The sequence below is a fragment of the Oncorhynchus kisutch genome, linkage group LG9, assembly GCF_002021735.2.
Source record: "Oncorhynchus kisutch isolate 150728-3 linkage group LG9, Okis_V2, whole genome shotgun sequence".
Lineage (NCBI taxonomy): Eukaryota > Metazoa > Chordata > Actinopteri > Salmoniformes > Salmonidae > Oncorhynchus > Oncorhynchus kisutch.
In genome coordinates this window covers 41,967,667-41,989,655 of record NC_034182.2, presented here as the reverse complement: position 1 = coordinate 41,989,655, position 21,989 = coordinate 41,967,667, and the positions used below count along the sequence as shown (strand labels likewise).

Genomic DNA, 21,989 nt, shown 5'->3' with positions numbered 1-21,989 from the left:
GGGACCAGCTCAGATCGTCGTAGAAACCACAAGGATCCAGTAATCCAACCATACATACCGTTGATTACTGCCACGGGGAGGTTGGAGAGAGAGAGAGAGAGAGAGAGAGACAGAGAGAGAGAGAGACAGACAGAGAGAGAGACAGAGACAGACAGAGAGACAGAGACAGAGAGACACAGAGAGACAGAGAACTAGAGAGAGAACTAGAGAACTAGAGAGAGAACTAGAGAGAGAGAGAGAGAGAGAGAGAGAGGGAGAGAGAGAGGGAGCTGCTTGTAACTCAAGCCCAGTTCCTCACCTCGAACTCCGGGTCACTCCGAGTGAGTGATGGTGCCCTATTCCCAATGTAGTGCCCTACTTTTGACCAGGGCCACATACCATATAAAGGGCAGTATACATACACATAGGGCTGTCCTATAAAGCCTCTGGTCAAACGTAGTGCACTACTCAGGAAATAGGGTGTAATGTGAGACGCCAAGCAGGCAGACAGTGATAACAAGGCTATAGGAGGTCATAGAGGAAAGATTTGATATCCTCCATTTTGTTTTGCTGCGCTGGGTTGTTGGCTGAAGAAGACGGGGGTCCAGTGTGATGGAAAATAGATAGCCTCCTATCTGTAGAGGTGACTGTGAACACACACACACACACACACAGTTTATAGAAGAACTGGTTCATGATGGCACTCTCAGATGATTGGATGCTCAGTGTCCATGTCTATCCATAGCATGTTGAGCTGTTTCCAGAATGTTCCATCTACTCCTCTCCTTCAGTTGGTGGAGAACGGAACTCTGGTTCTCCGTCCGTTCCGTGGAAGACGAGATATAAAGAGGAATACACATGCTCTGTTTTTGTCTTTCATCTCCAGCATCCTGTCTTTTCTTTGCCCTCCTCTTCTCCTCTGTCTCAAAAGAGCAGATCCTAAATGGTGGCGTCCGATGGCGTCCGATGTCCCGTCGCTGAAGGTGACATCCCGTACCCCGCAAACATATTTACCAGCACTCGTGTTTACCTATTTCAGAGAAACATTTCCGGTCACTAAAATATGGAACAGGGTCCCATTTGGGAAACAGCCATCTTTTTATACAATCACCTACTCCTACAGTGTCTGCCTCCTACAGTGTCTGCCTCCTACAGTGTCTGCCTCCTACAACAACATACTCAGACAATATCCTTGCATAGATATTGTATCTGGAAAACATTCCAATGTTCAGTCTACTACCCTCCATTTAAAACTACCCTCTCCCCCTCTCTCTCTCTCTCTCCCTCTCTATTTCTCTCCCACATTCTTTTGGTCTTTTTCTGCAAGTTTTTCGGTCTGCATTTCTCTGTCATATTATCAGACCTCTCTTTCTGTCATATTATCAGACCTCTCTATCTCTGTCATATTATCAGACCTCTCTTTCTGTCATATTATCAGACCTCTCTCTCTCTGTCATATTATCAGACCTCTCTCTCTCTGTCATATTATCAGACCTCTCTCTCTGTCATATTATCAGACCTCTCTCTCTCTGTCATATTATCAGACCTCTCTCTCTCTGTCATATTATCAGACCTCTCTCTCTCTGTCATATTATCAGACCTCTCTATCTCTGTCATATTATCAGACCTCTCTTTCTCTGTCATATTATCAGACCTCTCTCTCTGTCATATTATCAGACCTCTCTCTCTTTCTGTCATATTATCAGACCTCTATATCTCTGTCATATTATCAGACCTCTCTTTCTCTGTCATATTATCAGACCTCTCTCTCTGCCATATTATCAGACCTCTCTCTCTCTCTGTCATATTATCAGACCTCTCTATCTCTGTCATATTACCAGACCTCTCTCTCTATCATATTATCAGACCTCTCTATCTCTGTCATATTACCAGACCTCTCTCTCTATCATATTATCAGACCTCTCTCTATCTCTGTCATATTATCAGACCTCTCTCTCTGCCATATTATCAGACCTCTCTCTCTGCCATATTATCAGACCTCTCTATCTCTGTCATATTATCAGACCTCTCTCTCTGCCATATTATCAGACCTCTCTCTCTGCCATATTATCAGACCTCTCTATCTCTGTCATATTATCAGACCTCTCTCTATCTCTGCCATATTATCAGACCTCTCTATCTCTGTCATATTATCAGACCTCTCTCTCTCTCTGTCATATTATCAGACCTCTCTCTCTCTGTCATATTATCAGACCTCTCTCTCTCTGTCATATTATCAGACCTCTCTCTATCTCTGCCATATTATCAGACCTCTCTATCTCTGTCATATTATCAGACCTCTCTCTCTCTCTCTGTCATATTATCAGACCTCTCTTTCTCTGTCATATTATCAGACCTCTCTCTCTGTCATATTATCTGACCTCTCTCTCTCTGTCATATTATCAGACCTCTCTCTCTGCCATATTATCAGACCTCTCTATCTCTGTCATATTATCAGACCTCTCTCTATCTCTGCTATATTATCAGACCTCTCTATCTCTGTCATATTATCAGACCTCTCTCTCTCTGTCATATTATCAGACCTCTCTCTCTGCCATATTATCAGACCTCTCTCTCTGTCATATTATCAGACCTCTCTCTCTGTCATATTATCAGACCTCTCTCTCTGCCATATTATCAGACCTCTCTCTCTGTCATATTATCAGACCTCTCTCTCTGCCATATTATCAGACCTCTCTCTCTGTCATATTATCAGACCTCTCTCTCTGTCATATTATCAGACCTCTCTCTCTGCCATATTATCAGACCTCTCTCTCTGTCATATTATCAGACCTCTCTCTCTGCCATATTATCAGACCTCTCTCTCTGCCATATTATCAGACCTCTCTCTCTGCCATATTATCAGACCGCTCTCTCTGCCATATTATCAGACCTCTCTCTCTGCCATATTATCAGACCTCTCTCTCTGCCATATTATCAGACCTCTCTCTCTGCCATATTATCAGACCTCTCTCTCTGCCATATTATCAGACCTCTCTCTCTGTCATATTATCAGACCTCTCTCTCTGCCATATTATCAGACCTCTCTCTCTGTCATATTATCAGACCTCTCTCTCTGCCATATTATCAGACCTCTCTCTCTGTCATATTATCAGACCTCTCTCTCTGCCATATTATCAGACCTCTCTCTCTGTCATATTATCAGACCTCTCTATCTCTGTCATATTATCAGACCTCTCTATCTCTGTCATATTATCAGACCTCTCTCTCTCTGTCATATTATCAGACCTCTCTCTCTCTGTCATATTATCAGACCTCTCTCTCTCTCTGTCATATTATCAGACCTCTCTATCTCTGTCATATTATCAGAACTCTCTCTATCTCTGCCATATTATCAGACCTCTATCTCTGCCATATTATCAGACCTCTCTCTCTCTGTCATATTATCAGACCTCTCTCTCTCTCTGTCATATTATCAGACCTCTCTCTCTCTGTCATATTATCAGACCTCTCTCTCTCTGTCATATTATCAGACCTCTCTCTATCTCTGCCATATTATCAGACCTCTCTATCTCTGTCATATTATCAGACCTCTCTCTCTCTCTCTGTCATATTATCAGACCTCTCTTTCTCTGTCATATTATCAGACCTCTCTCTCTGTCATATTATCAGACCTCTCTCTCTCTGTCATATTATCAGACCTCTCTCTCTGCCATATTATCAGACCTCTCTATCTCTGTCATATTATCAGACCTCTCTCTATCTCTGCTATATTATCAGACCTCTCTATCTCTGTCATATTATCAGACCTCTCTCTCTCTCTGTCATATTATCAGACCTCTCTCTCTGCCATATTATCAGACCTCTCTCTCTGTCATATTATCAGACCTCTCTCTCTGTCATATTATCAGACCTCTCTCTCTGCCATATTATCAGACCTCTCTCTCTGTCATATTATCAGACCTCTCTCTCTGCCATATTATCAGACCTCTCTCTCTGTCATATTATCAGACCTCTCTCTCTGCCATATTATCAGACCTCTCTCTCTGCCATATTATCAGACCTCTCTCTCTGCCATATTATCAGACCTCTCTCTCTGTCATATTATCAGACCTCTCTCTCTGTCATATTATCAGACCTCTCTCTCTGTCATATTATCAGACCTCTCTCTCTGCATATTATCAGACCTCTCTCTCTGTCATATTATCAGACCTCTCTCTCTGCCATATTATCAGACCTCTCTCTCTGTCATATTATCAGACCTCTCTCTCTGCCATATTATCAGACCTCTCTCTCTGCCATATTATCAGACCTCTCTCTCTGCCATATTATCAGACCTCTCTCTCTGCCATATTATCAGACCTCTCTCTCTGCCATATTATCAGACCTCTCTCTCTGCCATATTATCAGACCTCTCTCTCTGCCATATTATCAGACCTCTCTCTCTGCCATATTATCAGACCTCTCTCTCTGTCATATTATCAGACCTCTCTCTCTGCCATATTATCAGACCTCTCTCTCTGTCATATTATCAGACCTCTCTCTCTGCCATATTATCAGACCTCTCTCTCTGTCATATTATCAGACCTCTCTCTCTGCCATATTATCAGACCTCTCTCTCTGTCATATTATCAGACCTCTCTCTCTGCCATATTATCAGACCTCTCTCTCTGTCATATTATCAGACCTCTCTATCTCTGTCATATTATCAGACCTCTCTATCTCTGTCATATTATCAGACCTCTCTCTCTCTGTCATATTATCAGACCTCTCTCTCTCTGTCATATTATCAGACCTCTCTCTCTCTGTCATATTATCAGACCTCTCTCTCTCTCTGTCATATTATCAGACCTCTCTATCTCTGCCATATTATCAGACCTCTCTCTATCTCTGTCATATTATCAGACCTCTCTATCTCTGTCATATTATCAGAACTCTCTCTATCTCTGCCATATTATCAGACCTCTATCTCTGCCATATTATCAGACCTCTCTCTCTCTCTGTCATATTATCAGACCTCTCTCTCTCTCTGTCATATTATCAGACCTCTCTCTCTGTCATATTATCAGACCTCTCTCTATCTCTGCCATATTATCAGACCTCTCTCTCTCTCTGCCATATTATCAGACCTCTCTCTCTCTCTGCCATATTATCAGACCTCTCTCTCTCTGTCATATTATCAGACCTCTCTCTCTGTCATATTATCAGACCTCTCTCTCTCTCTGCCATATTATCAGACCTCTCTCTCTCTCTGCCATATTATCAGACCTCTCTCTCTGTCATATTATCAGACCTCTCTCTCTCTCTGCCATATTATCAGACCTCTCTCTCTCTGTCATATTATCAGACCTCTCTCTCTCTCTGTCATATTATCAGACCTCTCTCTCTCTCTGTCATATTATCAGACCTCTCTCTCTGTCATATTATCAGACCTCTCTCTCTCTCTGCCATATTATCAGACCTCTCTCTCTCTCTGCCATATTATCAGACCTCTCTCTCTGTCATATTATCAGACCTCTCTCTCTCTCTGTCATATTATCAGACCTCTCTCTCTCTCTGTCATATTATCAGACCTCTCTCTCTGTCATATTATCAGACCTCTCTCTCTCTGCCATATTATCAGACCTCTCTCTCTCTCTGCCATATTATCAGACCTCTCTCTCTCTGTCATATTATCAGACCTCTCTCTCTCTCTGTCATATTATCAGACCTCTCTCTCTGTCATATTATCAGACCTCTCTCTCTCTGCCATATTATCAGACCTCTCTCTCTCTGCCATATTATCAGACCTCTCTCTCTCTCTGTCATATTATCAGACCTCTCTCTCTCTGTCATATTATCAGACCTCTCTCTCTCTGTCATATTATCAGACCTCTCTCTCTCTCTGTCATATTATCAGACTTCTCTCTATCTCTCTGTCATATTATCAGACCTCTCTCTATCTCTGTCATATTATCAGACGTCTCTCTATCTCTCTGTCATATTATCAGACCTCTCTCTATCTCTGCCATATTATCAGACCTCTCTCTCTCTGCCATATTATCAGACCTCTCTCTCTCTCTGTCATATTATCAGACCTCTCTCTCTCTGCCATATTATCAGACCTCTCTCTCTCTGTCTTGTTCTGTACTACAATATCCCTTCTTTCCACTGTCAGACTATGACAATCAATCTATTTAAATTTGATCTCTTATTTAATCCCTTTTGTTTTCTGTTAGTTTACTATTATGTCCATCACGTCATCTCCACCGTGGCAGCTCTCCTCTCCATGTACGATCAACACCGGGAAGAAAACCGCATCGTGATAAGACGGAGGTCTATCTCTCTCTCCCTCCCTCACCCCCTCATCTACCTCTCCCCCTCCTCCTCCCTCATGCGCTGCTTCCTCATCTCTCTCCTCCTCCTCCTGTTCTTCATCCCTCTCTCCTTCCAGAACTCCTCGACTCTCCTCCTCGTCATCCTGACCCTGCCGGGACCCTAACCCCAGTAACCCTCCTCCTCCTCCTCCGTCCTCCCCACGTCCTCCTCCCAGTCCTCCCCCCATACTACGAGAGTGAAGCAGACTCGCCGGTCTCGGCCGTGTTCTCCCTAGAGAGAACCCACTACGACTCAACACTAACCTCCCTCCTCCCCCCTGCCCTCCCCCGCCACCCCCTACGCCGTTCACCCTCATCTCAGCCACGGTGCCGTTCAGCAGAGCTTGATTCCCTGTCGGTGCCCTGAGCCTGGACGGTAGGCTGGAGCTGGATGTGGTTCTCCGGCACCGGGGGCAGCTCTGGAGGAGGTAAGCCGAAGAGAAGGCCACTGGGTGGGCCATACCAGCTGGGATGCCCCCCTGGATGGGGTCTGAGCATGGAGCTCCAGGTGTGGAGGTGGTGGTGTTAGTTTCTCCTGTTCCACCGACTCCTCCATTACTCTCTCTCTCCAAGTCCATGAGAAGAGCTTCGGAATACGAAGGAACCATTTGTTGATTACAGCGAATATGCCACTCCAGCTCTGTCATGTCCACCGTGTTCACCCGCGATATGGCTCTGTAGCTCGACCCTCCGTTGACGCTCCTCTCTCCTCCCGTCGTTCCTCCGTTCTCCGTCACTCCGTCGCCTCCTCCGTCCTCACGGAGCGTCTCCTCTCCGAACAGTTTCTCCACGTGGTAGTGTACGTACGCCGTGCGGTACTCCGACACGACCCGGAGCGGCCAGGAGAAGAGGAACACTGAGGCTAGCCAGAAGACCCGGGGTCGGGAATACCACGGTTGCCGGGTTGGGTCCGGGAACGCCAGGATATGCTCCCGGAAATCAACGTTCTTTAGATGCATCCCCTCTCGTGCTTCCATGTAATCATCCAGACCCTCGTTGTCTCCGAAGAAGTGTGCTCGCTGGGTGAGGTATGCAGCCTCCGCACGGGCGCTGGCGAAACTGAAACGGAGGAACAATTGATTCATTGATCGATTCACTGACAGATTGGATTTCATAGCACTTTTCCAGTAGCACAAACCAGTCTAAAGGTGGGAAACTCAACTCACAAGAAAAGTATATTTTCTGAATTTTCAACAATGCTTTGTAAAATAATATCTAGAATTCCAAATGTGTGTGTGTTCACCTGAAACACTTGGTGAAGCGGAGCCTGACAGCCGGATGCTCCTGAAGTCCCTGGAGCTCTTTGGAGACGTCTTTAACCCGATGGCGACCGTAGTCAAACTCAGAGCTGGAGGCGTGGGTGTTAACCCTCTCATGGTACACCTGGTACAGAGAGACAGGTTACAGGGGTAATGTAGAGGGGTTACAGAGAGACAGGTTACAGGGGTAATGTAGAGGGGTTACAGAGAGACAGGTTACAGGGGTAATGTAGAGGGGTTACAGAGAGACAGGTTACAGGGGTAATGTAAAGGGGTTACAGGGGTAATGTAAAGGGGTTACAGAGAGACAGGTTACAGGGGTAATGTAGAGGGGTTACAGAGAGACAGGTTACAGGGGTAATGTAGAGGGGTTACAGGGGTCATGTAGAGAGGTTACAGGGGTAATGTAGTGGGGGTTACAGAGAGACAGGTTACAGGGGTAATGTAGAGGGGTTACAGAGAGACAGGTTACAGGGGTAATGTAGAGGGGTTATAGAGGGACCGGTTACAAGGGTAATGTAGAGGTGTTACAGGGGTCATGTAGAGAGGTTACAGGGGTAATGTAGTGGGGGTTACAGAGAGACAGGTTACAGGGGTAATGTAGAGGGGTTACAGAGAGACAGGTTACAGGGGTAATGTAAAGGGGTTACAGAGAGACAGGTTACAAGGGTAATGTAGAGGGGTTACAGGGGTAATGTAGAGGGGTTATAGAGGGACCGGTTACAAGGGTAATGTAGAGGGGTTACAGGGGTAATGTAGAGGGGTTATAGAGAGACAGGTTACAAGGGTAATGTAGAGGGGTTACAGGGGTAATGTAGAGGGGTTATAGAGGGACCGGTTACAAGGGTAATGTAGAGGGGTTACAGGGGTCATGTAGAGGGGTTACAGGGGTAATGTAGAGGGGTTACAGAGAGACAGATTACAGGACACCCGTTGTTGTCTTAGCTAGCTCTCCCAATCAACACCTGTGATTGCTTTATGCCTCGCTTTATGTCTCTCTCAAATGTCAATATGACTTGTATACTGTTGTTTAGGATAGTTATCATTATTTTAGTTTACTGCGGAGCCCCTAGTCCCACTCTACATGCCTCAGATACCTCCTCCCACACATGCTGTGATCTCACCCATCATGACTACGTCCAGAGATGCAACCTCTCTTATCGTCACTCATTGCCTAGGTTTACCTCCACTGTACGTACCCACACCCTACCATACCCCTGTCTGTACATTATGCCCTGAACCTATCCCACCATGACCAGAAATCTGCTCCTTTTATTCTCTGACCCCAACGTACTAGACGTACCCCCATCATACTCCTCCTCTGTTCCTCTGGTGATGTAGAGGTTAACCCAGACCCTGCGTGTCCCCAGGCTCTCATTTGTTGACTTCTGTAACCGAAAAAGGTTTCATGCATGTCAACATCAGAAGCCTGCTGCTTAAGTTTGTTTTACTCACTGCTTTAGCACACTCCCTGATTCCTGGCTTGAGAAGGCAACCAAAAATGATGAGATTTCCATCCCCAACTACAACATTTTCCATCAAGATAGAACTGCCAAAGGGGGAGGAGTTGCAATCTACTGCAGAGATAGCCTGCAAAGTTCTGTCATACTTTCCAGGTTTATTTCTTGTTAACGAACTATAGTTTTGGCAAGTCGGTTAGGACATCTACTTTGTGCATGACACAAGTAATTGTTCCAACAATTGTTTACAGACAGATTATTTCACTTATAATTCACTGCATCACAATTCCAGTGGGTCAGAAGTTTACATACACTAAATTGACTGTGCCTTTAAACAGCTTGGAAAATTCCAGAAAATGATGTCATGGCTTTAGAAGCTTCTGATAGGCTAATTGGCATAATTTGAGTCAATTGGAGGTGTACCTGTGGATGTATAACAAGGCCTACCTTCAAACTCAGTGGCCCTTTGCGTAACATCATGGGAAAATCAAAAGAAATCAGCAAGACCTCAGAAAAATATGGTAGACCTCCACAAGTATGGCTCATCCTTAGGAGCAATTTCCAAATGCCTGAAGGCACCATGTTCATCTGTACAAACAATAGTATGCAAGTATAAACACCATGGGACCGCGCAGCCGTCATACAGCTCAGGAAGGAGAAGCGTTCTGTCTCCTAGAGATGAACGCACTTTGGTGCGAAAAAATGCAACTCAATCCCAGAACAACAGCAAAGGACCTTGTGAAGATGCTGGAGGAAACAGGTACAAAAGTATCTATAGCCACAGTAAAACAAGTCCTATATCAACATCAACATCAACTGAAAGGCCATTCAGCAAGGAAGAAGCCACTGCTCCAAAACCGCCATAAAAAAAGCCAGATTACGGCTACAGATTACATAAAAACTTCAGACTACGGTTTGCAACTGCACATTGGTACAAAGATCGTACTTTTTGAAGAAATGTCCTCTGGTCTGATGAAACAAAAATAGAACTGTTTGGTCATAATGACCATCTTTATGTTTGGAGGAAAAGGGGGAAGAATTGTAAGCCGAAGAATACCATCCCATCTGTGAAGCATGGGGGTGGCAGCATCATGTTGTGGGGGTTCTTTGCTGCAGGAGGGACTAGTGCACTTCACAAAATAGATGGCATCACGAAGGAGGAAAATGATGTGGATATATTGAAGCAACATCTCAAGACATCAGTCAGGAAGTTAAAGCTTGGCCGCAAATGGGTCTCAGTTACACCAGCTCTGTCAGGAGGAATGGGCCAAAATCCACCCAACTTATTGTGGGAAGTTTGTGGAAGGCTACCCGCAACAGTTGACCCAAGTTAAACAATTTAAAGGCAATGCTACCAAATACTAATTGAGTGTATGTAAACGTTTGGCCCACTGGGAATGTGAAGAAATAAATAAAAGCTGAAATAAATAATTCTCTCTACTATTCTTCTGATATTTCGCATTCTTAAAATAAAGTGTTGATCCTAACTGACCTAAAACAGGGAATGTTTACTATGATTAAATGTCAGGAATTGTGAAACTGAGTTTAAATGTATTTGGCTAAGGTATATGTAAACTTCCGACCTCAACTGTATCTTCAGAGTTCGTTCTGTTAGGTGACCTAAACTGGGATATGCTTAACACCCCGGCAATACTACAATCTAAAATAGATGCCCTCAATCTCACACAAATTACCAAGGAACCCACCAGGTACAACCCTAAATCTGTAAACATGGGCACCCTCATAGATACTATCCTGACCAACTTGCCCTCCAAATATACCTCTGCTGTTTTCAATCAGGATCTCAGCGATCACTGCCTCATTGCCTGCATCCGCTATGGGTCCGCGGTCAAACGACCACCCCTCATCACTGTCAAACGCTCCCTAAAACACTTCTGCGAGCAGGCCTTTCTAATCGACCTGGCCCAGGTATCCTCATCCCGCCTGGTCATTCTTTAAAAGTAATTTCCTTGCCATCTTAAATAAGCATTCCCCTTTCAAAAAATGCCGAACTAAGAGCAGATACAGCCCTTGGTTCACTCCAGGCCTGTCTGCCCTTGACCAGCACAAAAAACATCCTGTGGCGTTCTGCACTAGCATCGTATAGTCTCCGCGACATACAACTTTTCAGGGATTTCAGGAACCAATACACGCTGTCAGTCAGGAAAGCGAAGGCTAGCTCTTTCAAACAGAAATGTGCATCCTGTAGCTCTAACTCCAAAATGTTTTGGGACACTGTAAAGTCCATGGAAAATAAGAGCACATCCTCCCAGCTGCCCACTGCACTGAGGCTAGGTAACACTGTCACCACCGATAAATTCACAATAATCAAGAATTTCAATAAGCATTTCTCTATGGCTGGCCATGCTTTCCTCCTGGCTTCCCCAACCCTTGCCAACAGCTCCGCACCCCCGCAGCTACGTGCCCAAGCCTCCCCAGCATCTCCTTCACCAAAATCCAGATAGCAGATGTTCTGAAAGAGCTACAAAACCTGGACCCATACAAATCAGCTGGGCTAGACAATCTGGACCCTCACTTTCTACAATTATCTGCCTCCATTGTTGCAACCCCTATTACAAGTCTGTTCAACCTCTTTTTCGTATGGTCCGAGATCCCTAAAGATTGGAAAGCTGCCGTGGTCATCCCCCTCTTCAAAGGGGGTGACACTCTAGACCCAAACTGCTACAGACCTACAGTATATCCATCCTACCTTGCCTTTCTAAAGTCTTCGAAAGCCAAGTTAATAAACAGGTCACTGACCATTTCGAATCCCACCGTACCTTCTCCACTGTGCAATCCGGTTTCCGAGCCGGTCACTGGTGCACCTCATCCACGGCTCAAGGTACTAAACGGTATCATAACCGCCATCGATAAAAGACAGTACTGTGCAGCCGTCTTCATCGACCTGGCCAAGGCTTTTGAATCTGTCAATCCACGTATTCTTATCGGCAGCCTTGGTTTCTCAAATGACTGCCTCGCCTGGTTCACCATCTACTTCTCAGACAGAGTTCAGTGTGTCAAATCGGAGGACCTGTTGTCTGGACCTCTGGCAGTCTATGGGGGTCCACTGGGTTCAATTCTCGGGCTGACTCTTTTCTCTGTATATATCAACAATGTTGCTCTTGCTGCGGGCAATTCCCTGATCCACCTCTACGCAGACGATACCATTCTGTAAACATCTGGCCCTTCTTTGGACACGGTGTTAACTAACCTCCAAACGAGCTTCAATGCCATACAACACTCCTTCCGTGGCCTCCAACTGCTCTTAAACGCTAGTAAAACTAAATGCATGCTTTTCAACCGTTCGCTGCCTGCACCCGCCCAGCATCACTACTCTGGACAATTCCAACTTAGAATATGTGGACAGCTACAAATACCTAGGTGTCTGGCTAGACTGTAAACTCTCCTTCGAGACTCATATTAGACATCACCAATCCAAAATAATTAAATCTAGAATCGGCTTCCTATTTCGCAACAATCCTCGGCGATATCATTTACAAAATAGCCTCCTATACCCTACTCGGCAAACCGGATGCAGTCTATCACAGTGCCATCCGTTTTGTCACCAAAGCCCCATACACCACCCACCCACCACTGCGACCTGTATGCTATCGTCGGCTGGCCCTCGCTACATATTCGTCGCCAGACCCACTGGCTCCAGGTCATCTATAAGTCTATGCTAGGTAAAGCTCCGCCTTATCTCAGCTCACTGGTCACGATAACAACACCCACCCGTAGCACAAGCTCCAGCAGGTATATCTCACTGGTCATCCCCAAAGCCAACACTTCCTTTGGCCGCCTTTCCTTCCAGTTCTCTGCAGCCAATGACTAGAACTAATTGCAAAAATCGCTGAAGCTGGAGACTTATATTTCCCTCACAAACTTTAAACATCAACTATCTGAGCAGCTAACCGATCGCTGCAGCTGTGCATAGCCCAGCTGTACATAGCCCAGCTGTACATAGCCCATCTGTAAATAGCCCATCCAATCTACCTACCTCATCCCCATATTGTTTCTATTTACTTTTCTGCTCTTTTGCACACCAGTATTTCTACTTGTACATCATCATCATCTGCTCATCTATCACTGGGAAAAAATATATAATATAGAGGGGTTACAGAGAGACAGGTTACAGGAGTAATGTTGTATGGGGGTAGAGAGGGACAGGTTACAGGGGTAATGTTGTATGGGGGGTAGAGGGGGAATGTTGTATGGGGGGTAGAGAGGGACAGGTTACTGGGGTAATGTAGAGGGGTTACAGGGGTAATGTTGTATGGGGTAGAGGGGGACAGGTTACAGGGGTAATGTTGTATGGGGGGGTAGAGAGGGACAGGTTGCAGGGGTAATGTTGTATGGGGGCAGAGAGAGACAGGTTACAGGAGTAATATTGTATGGGTGTAGAGAGGGACAGGTTACAGGGGTAATGTTGTATGGGGGGTAGAGAGGGACAGGTTACAGGGGTAATGTTGTATGGTGGGTACAGAGAGACAGGTTACAGGGGTAATGTTTTATGGGGGGTAGAGAGGGACAGATTAAAGGGGTAATGTAGAGGGGTTACAGGGGTAATGTTGTATGGGGGGGTAGAGAGAGACAGGTTACAGGGGTAATGTATGGGGGGGTACAGAGAGGTTACAGGGGTAATGTTGTATGGGGATAGAGAGGGACAGGTTACAGAGGTAATGTTGTATGGGGGGTACAGAGAGACAGGTTACAGGGGTAATGTATGGGGGGGTACAGAGAGGTTACAGGGGTAATGTTGTATGGGGGGTAGAGGTGGACAGGTTACAGGGGTAATGATGTATGGGGGGTAGAGGTGGACAGGTTACAGGGGTAATGTTGTATGGGGGATAGAGAGGGGCAGGTTACAGGGGTAATGCTGTATGGGGGGTAGCGATGGACAGGTTACAGGGGTAATATGGTATGGGGGGGTAGAGAGGGACAGGTTACAGGGGTAATGTAGAGGGGTTACAGGGGTAATGTTGTATGGGGGGTAGAGAGGGACAGGTTACAGGGGTAATGTGGTATGGGGGGAGAGAGGGACAGGTTACAGGGGTAATGTTGTATGGGGGGTAGAGAGGGAAAGGTTACAGGGGTAATGTTGTATGGGGGCAGAGAGGGACAGGTTACAGGGGTAATGTTGTATGGGGGGTAGAGAGGGAAAGGTTACAGGGGTAATGTTTTATGGGGGGTAGAGAGGGACAGGTTACAGGGGTAATGTTGTATGGGGGGTAGAGAGGGACAGGTTCCAGGGGTAATGTTGTATGGGGTTAGAGAGGGACAGGTTACAGGGGTAATATTGTATGGGGGGTAGAGAGGGACAGGTTCCAGGGGTAATGTGAACTGTGTAATTACTATAAATACTGTCTCAGCCTCCAGTATTTATGCTGCAGTAGTTTATGTGTCGGGGGGCTGGGGTCAGTTTGTTATATCTGGAGTACTTCTCCTGTCCTATTCGGTGTCCTGTGTGAATCTAAGTGTGCGTTCTCTAATTCTCTCCTTCTCTCTTTCTTTCTCTCTCTCGGAGGACCTGAGCCCTAGGACCATGCCCCAGGACTACCTGACATGATGACTCCTTGCTGTCCCCAGTCCACCTGGCCATGCTGCTGCTCCAGTTTCAACTTCCACCTGACTGTGCTGCTGCTCCAGTTACAACTGTTCTGCCTTATTATTATTCGACCATGCTGGTCATTTATGAACATTTGAACATCTTGGCCATGTTCTGTTATAATCTCCACCCAGCACAGCCAGAAGAGGACTGGCCACCCCACATAGACTGGTTCCTCTCTAGGTTTCTTCCTAGGTATTGGCCTTTCTAGGGAGTTTTTCCTAGCCACCGTGCTTCTACACCTGCATTGCTTGCTGTTTGGGGTTTTAGGCTGGGTTTCTGTACAGCACTTTGAGATATCAGCTGATGTACGAAGGGCTATATAAATAAATTTGATTTGATTTGATTTTGATTTGTAATTGAACTCAGGGTTTTCACCCCTTCCTGTCTCCTTACCTGTGTGGTGGTATAAGCGTCTCCGTTGCGATACCTGGTCACCTGTCTGGTCCGTCTGACGTAGTGGTAACTGATGGCCTTCCACCAGATACAGGGAGTGGCCTGCTGGAGCTTTGTGACACGCTCATACACCTGGGAACACATACAGTCAGTCTCCCCAACTCACCTGGACACACAGTCAGTCTCCCCAACTCACCTGGACACACAGTCAGTCTCCCCAACTCACCTGGACACACAGTCAGTCTCCCCAACTCACCTGGACACACGGTCCGTCTCCCCAACTCACCTGGACACACAGTCAGTCTCCCCAACTCACCTGGACACACAGTCCGTCTCCCCAACTCACCTGGACACACAGTCAGTCTCCCCAACTCACCTGGACACACAGTCCGTCTCCCCAACTCACCTGGACACACAGTCAGTCTCCCCAACTCACCTGGACACACAGTCCATCTCCCCAACTCACCTGGACACACAGTCAGTCTCCCCAACTCACTCTACTAAACACCCCTTGCCCACTTTACCAAAGCCAATTAGATTTCCCCAAAATAACAACAGATAGGGACACACAATGAGAGTCTCAACCAAAATGCAAGTCAAAGTCACGTACCTCTGCCGTCTCCGCGTGAGCCAAAATGGCGGTCTTGGAGTAACAGTGCCAGCATTCCACTAGATACACCACATACAGCATAGCTAGGAAGGCTAGAGGAATATACACATAACCACTGGAACATGGGCTGTAGAGGAGGGAGAAGAGAGGAGGGGGGAGGGAGGGAGAGAGAGAGGAGGAGGGGGAGGGAGAGAGGAGGGGGGGAGAGAGAGAGAGGAGGGGGGGAGAGAGAGAGAGAGAGAGGAGGAGGGAGAGAGAGAGGAGGGGGGAGAGAGTGAGAGAGGAGGAGGGAGAGAGTGAGAGAGAGGAGGGGGGGAGGGAGAGGAGTGCGAGAGAGGAGGGGGGGAGGGAGAGAGAGAGAGAGAGGAGGGGGGAGGGAGAGAGAGAGAGAGGAGGGGGGGAGAGGAGAGAGAGAGAGAGAGGAGGGGGAGGAGAGAGAAGAGAGAGGGGGAGAGAGAGAGAGAGAAGAGAGGAGGGGGAGAGAGAGAGAGAGAGAGAGAGAGAGGAGGGGGGAGAGAGATGAGAGAGAGGAGGGGGGAGAGAGAGAGAGGAGAGAGAGAGGGGGGGGGGGAGGGAGGAAGAGAGAGAGGAGGGGGGGAGGGAGAGAGTGAGAGGAGGGGGGAGGAGAGGGAAGAGAAGAGAGAGGAGGGGGGAGAGGGAGAGAGAGGAGAGAGGAGGGGGGTAGGGGGGAGAGTGAGAGGAGGGGGGTAGGGGGGAGAGGAAGAGAGAGAGTGACGGGAGGCTGGAGAGAGGAGGAGGGGGAGAGAGGGAGAGAGAGAGGGCGGAGGAGAGAGGAGGAGGGGGAAGGGAGATGAAGAGGGGAGGGGGGGGGAGGGGGAGAAGAGGAGGGGGGGAGAGGAGAGAGAGAGGAGGGGGAGGGAGAGAGAAGAAGGGGAGGAGAAGAGGAGAGGGAGAGAGAGATGAGGGAGAGAGAGAGAAGGGGGAGGGGAGCGAGGAGGAGGAGGGGGAGAGAGAGAGGAGGGGGGGAGAGAGAGGAGGAGGGGAGGGGGAGAGCGGAGGAGGAGGGAGGGAGAGGAGAGGAGGGGGGAGGGGGAGAGAGTGAGAGGAGGGGGGAGGTGAGAGGAGAGAGCGAGAGGGGGTGAGGGAGCTGAGAGAGAGAGGAGGGGTAGGGAGAGTGAGAGGAGGGGGTTAGGGGACGAGGAGAGAGAGAGAGGAGGGGGAGGGGGGAGAGAGGAGGAGGGGGGAGAGGGAGAGATGAGGAGGGGGAGAGAGAGAGAGAGAGGGGGGGAGAGAGGGATTGAGAGAGAGGAGGGGGAGGGGGAGAGAGAGGAGGGGGGGAGAGGGAGGAGAGAGAGAGGAGGGGGGAGGGAGAGAGAGAGAAGGGGGGAGGGAGAGCGAGGAGGAGGAGGGGGAGAGAGAGAGAGGAGGGGGGAGAGAGAGGGAGGGGGGGAGAGAGAGAGAGGAGGGGGGGAGAGAGAGAGAGGAGGGGGGGAGAGAGAGGAGTGGGGGAGAGGGAGGAAGAGAGGAGTGGTGGAGAGAGAGAGAGGAGGGGGGGGAGGAGAGAGAGAGAGGAGGGGGGGAGAGAGAGGAGAGAGAGGTGGGAGAGAGAGAGGAGGGGGGAGAGAGAGGAGGGGGGGAGGAGAGGAGAGAGGAGGGGGGGAGGAGAGAGCGAGGAGGAGGGGGGAGAGAGAGGAGGGGGGGAGGGAGAGAGAGGAGGGGGGAGGGGGAGAGTGAGAGGAGGGGGGGGAGAGGGAGAGAGAGAGAGGAGGGGGGGGAGGGAGAGAGAGAGAGAGGAGGGGGTAGGGGGAGAGTGAGAGTGAGAGGAGGGGTAGGGGGAGAGTGAGACGGAGGGGGTAGGGGGAGAGAGAGAGAGAGGAGGGGGTGAGGGGGAGAGAGGAGGAGGGGGAGAGGGAGAGAGGAGGAGGGGGAGGAGAGGGGGGGGGAGAGAGAGAGAGGAGGGGGGAGGGGGAGGGAGAGAGAGAGAGGGAGGGGGGAGAGGGAGAGAGAGAGAGGAGGGGGGAGGGAGAGAGAGAGAGGAAGGGGGGAGGGAGAGAGGAGGAGGAGGGGGAGAGAGAGAGAGGAGGGGGGAGAGAGAGGAGGGGGGGGAGAGAGAGAGAGGAGGGGGGGAGAGAGAGAGAGGAGGAAGGAGAAAGAGAGAGAGAAAGGTCATGTTCATACAAACACAATCAAACTTTATTTAAAAGTTCGGAGGCTCCATATGGATGGTGTGACGGAATTGTGGAGCCTCTGGAGGCAGACAGAGGCCAAACTGAGCTCTGTACCGCATCGCCGTGCGCCACCCAAATGTTGTAACATGATTGGTTGACGGTAGGTGGGGGCGGGGAAGTGTGAATGCCATGACTTCTGCAGAGACCGTATCGCAGTAATGCAGAGGCTTTTAGGAATGTACAGATAGCCTCTTGAACTGGATGGAGGATACAAACACAATTCAACTTGAATTTAACTTTATTTAAAGATAATTTAACTTTATTTAAAGTGTAATAACTTTATTTAAAGTCTATTTAACTTGATTTAAAAGAGAATATAACTTTATTTAAAGAGAATATAACTTTATTTAAAAGAGAATATAACTTTATTTAAAAGAGAATATAACTTTATTTAAAAGAGAATATAACTTTATTTAAAAGAGAATATAACTTTATTTAAAAGAGAATATAACTTTATTTAAAGTGTATTTAAAACCCCATTAACACTTATTTACAGCTGTAAAATCAACACCATAAAAGCGATAAACAAAACGACAAACGAGACAATTAACACACAAAGGGGTCAAATCAGAAAAGGAAGATTCCCTGAAGAACATTTCTTGAAGATTTGCCATATTTTCTTTTCGACTGAAGTAAACGTAACACACACTAACCTGTCAAGGTGTAGTTGAGGCAAGTCAGAGGAGGCGGCGGCGGCGGTAGTGGCAGCCGTAGCCGAGACGACCACGTGCTCCCCGGAGCCCAGGACAGGCACACGGCAGACTGCACACCAACCCAGCATGGCGAAACACCCGTACATGAGAAGAGTCAAGAGGAGGCACTTCCAGTGAGACTCACGACACAGAGAGGCGGCAAAGGACTTCTGGAGGGGACGCTGCTGTTAGGGGGGGGGGGGGGGGGGGGCGGACGGACGACGACAAAGTAAATAGCAAGTTCACTTCTATTGCAGTGTCATATAACACCAACAGCTATACTGCCCTACCAAGCAAAAAGGCAGTAACTATTCATAAATGTTTTTTATTTACCTTGGTTTTCACAGTAACTTTATACAGTTCCTGTTAACATGACCCCCATTTCCTCCTAAACACAATTACAACAGAGGCAGGATACTTGTCCGAGTATTTAATGTTGCAAAATGACATTAACTCATTTTCGAACCAAATGAGCGGTTACTGCCTTTTTTTTTGCTTGGTAGGGCAGCATAGATCTCTGTGAGTGATGATGTTGTAATCCCTCACAGACCACAGATTACAGCAGCAGACACTGGTGTTAGACGGGAGAGGAGGGGTACTCATAATTCAAATATCACATCAACACACAATGAGAGAGAGAGGAGGGGTACTCATAATTCAAATATCACATCAACACACAATGAGAGAGAGAGGAGGGGTACTCATAATTCAAATATCACATCAACACACAATGATAATGTTGTAATCCCTCGTAAAGGCCAAAACAATTACAGGACAGAGTGAAGATTGGAGTCACCCCCCCCCCCCCACACACACACACACACATACAGTATACACACACACACACACACACACACCATGCCTATATGTTGTGTGTTGCTGGAGCATCTAAGGTTACACACACAGGAAATGGACTCTCTCAACCCCCCCCCCCCCCCCCCACACACACACACACACCTCTCCTATCTGTGTTTCTCTGTCTCCTGTGGGGGGGGGGGGGGGTTGAGAGAGTCCATTTCCTGTGTGTGTAACCTTAGATGCTCCAGCAACACACAACATATAGGCATGGTGTGTGTGTGTGTGTGTGTATACTGTATGTGTGTGTGTGTGTGTGTGTGTGTGTGTACACAAAGTAGTTATCAGCCACCGTCACCAATACTCACATATTGGAGGAAGTGTATCTGGTGTGATTTAATGCAGGGCTGGATTGAAATCCTGCACTGCATGTCAATTTCACTCAGAAATTACAATAATATTTAGCCATGTTGCTCACAAAACACACTCAAGAGTCCTCAGATCTGACATTTGCAGTGTGTGTGTGTGTGTGTGTGTGCGCGATCATCCATGTGTTGAGAAGGTTCTGGTTCTAATGGAAACCTCTGTCCATAATGTGGTCGCTAAGGGCCAGCTGCTGCCGTCGCTAAGGGCCAGGTGCTGCCGTCGCTAAGGGCCAGGTGCTGCCATCGCTAAGGGCCAGGTGATGCTGTTGCTAAGGGTCATTCGATGCCGTCGCTAAGGGCCTGGTGCAGCTGAGGGCCAGGTAATGCCGTCGCTAAGGGCCAGGTAATGTGGTCACGAAGGGCCAGGTTTTGCAGTTGCTAAGGGCCAGGTATTGCGGTCGCTAAGGGCCAAGTGATTCCGTCGCTAAGGGCCAGGTAATGTGGTCACTAAGTGCCAGGTTTTGTAGTCGCTAAGGGCCAAGGAGAAACACTAGAAGTATTTAGATGTTAACCACATACCTGACCCTAACCTTAACTAGTGTCTAGTCTTACCTGACCCTTACCTTAACTAGTGTCTAGTCTTACCTGACCCTTACCTTAACTAGTGTCTAGTCTTACCTGACCCTAACCTGTGTGTGTGTGTTGAATACAGTATAGTATCCTTCATTGCCTTATCTATCCATCATGAGCTAAGTGCACTAGCACAGACACGCACAAACATACACTGTCTAAGTGCTTCTTATAAAAACCCACTTTCCCACAGCAGAGATGTCATATGTTCATGCTGCTACGAGCATAATGAATTATTTAAACCCACACACACACACGCTCTCCCAGACCTATCCCAATCTGACTGACATCTAGAAGTGAGATACACAGTACTGGGTGGTCTCTCTCACTCTGTTTGTGTTGTCTGGGTTACGTTGTTGTCTTGGTTACATTGTTGTCTTGGTTACATTGTTGTCTTGGTTACATTGTGTCTTGTCCGGGTTACGTTGTTGTCATGGTCACGTTGTTGTATTGGTTACATTGTTGTCTTGGTTACATTGTTGTCTTGGTTACGTCGGTGTCCTGGTTACGGCTGTGTCATGGTTACGTCGCTGTCTGGTTACGCCGTTGTCTTGGTTACACCGGTGTCTTGGTTATGTCGTTGTCTTGGTTACGCCGTTGTCTTGTATGTCGTTGTCTTGGTTACGCTGGTGTCTTGGTTATGTCGTTGTCTTGGTTATGTTGTTGTCTTGGTTATGTCGTTGTCTTGGTTATGTAGTGGTCTTGGTTATGGATGGAGGGAGGGAGGGAGGCAAGGAAACGACAGAACAGATGAAGAAAGAGAGAATGACACTAGTGACCTCGCCAGATGTCCAGTCAGCACAAACTATCCTTCCCTTTCCATCTCCCTCTTCTTCTCTCTCTCCATGTCGCTCTCCCTCTCTTTCCTCTCTCTACATCCTTCGCTCCAACCCTGCACTATGCAGAGGCTAGCTGCAACAGCTCTGATAACTTGGCTCCACACACGTACACACTGTTTAACTGGTTCACTGCTGACTGGAGCTTTCTGTGAGAGGTGCCGAAAATGAAGGGAATACTATACCTCTCTATCCATCTACTCTCTCCACCCCCTCTCTTTCCATCCCCCTCTCTCTCATCCCCCTCTCTCTCCATCCCCCCTCTCTCCACCCCTTCTCTCTCAATCCCCCCTCTCTCTCCCTCTCCATCCCCCTCTCTCTCATCCCCTCTCCACCCCCTCTCTCTCAATCCCCCCTCTCTCTCCATCCCCCCTCTCTCTCCCCATCCCCCTCTCTCTCCATCTCACCTCCTATCTCTCTATCCCTCTTTCTCCATCTCCCCTCTCCACCCCCTCCTCTCTTCTCCACCCCCGCTCTCTCTCTCAACCCCCGCTCTCTCTCTCTCTACACCCCCTCTCTCTCTCCACCCCCCTCTCTCTCCAGTCTCTCTCTGGCTCTCTTTCTATTGATCAGTTTATAAAAGGAACCAGAGAAAACTCAGAAAGCTGAAAGTGACAGGGAGAGGAGAGAGTAGGTTAGTAAAGAGAGAGAGTCCAGAAGAGAGAGAAGGATAGTAGAGAGAGAGAGACCAGAAGAGAGAGCAGGTTAGTAGAGAGAGAGACCAGAAGAGAGAGTAGGATAGTAGAGAGTGAGAGACCAGAAGAGAGAGTAGGATAGTAGAGAGAGACCAGAAGAGAGAGCAGGTTAGTAGAGAGAGAGAGAGACCAGAAGAGAGAGTAGGATAGTAGAGTGAGAG

At 47.8% G+C, this 21,989-nt stretch overlaps 1 protein-coding gene across 1 annotated transcript in view; it reads right to left on the bottom strand.

Annotated features, from left to right (window-relative positions):
- Positions 1-5,970: 5,970 nt before the first annotated feature.
- Positions 5,971-21,989, bottom strand: part of LOC109896530 (transmembrane protein 151A) — a 20,464-nt gene continuing 4,445 nt past the window's right edge. The window contains exons 2-6 of the mRNA XM_031832619.1: positions 18,469-18,692; positions 15,627-15,753; positions 15,017-15,148; positions 7,540-7,679; positions 5,971-7,355 (exon numbers count right to left, since the gene is read on the bottom strand). Of these exons, the coding sequence (XP_031688479.1) occupies positions 6,155-7,355; positions 7,540-7,679; positions 15,017-15,148; positions 15,627-15,753; positions 18,469-18,692 (1,824 nt within the window). The 3' untranslated portion in view covers positions 5,971-6,154. The remainder of the gene's footprint in view (positions 7,356-7,539; positions 7,680-15,016; positions 15,149-15,626; positions 15,754-18,468; positions 18,693-21,989) is intronic.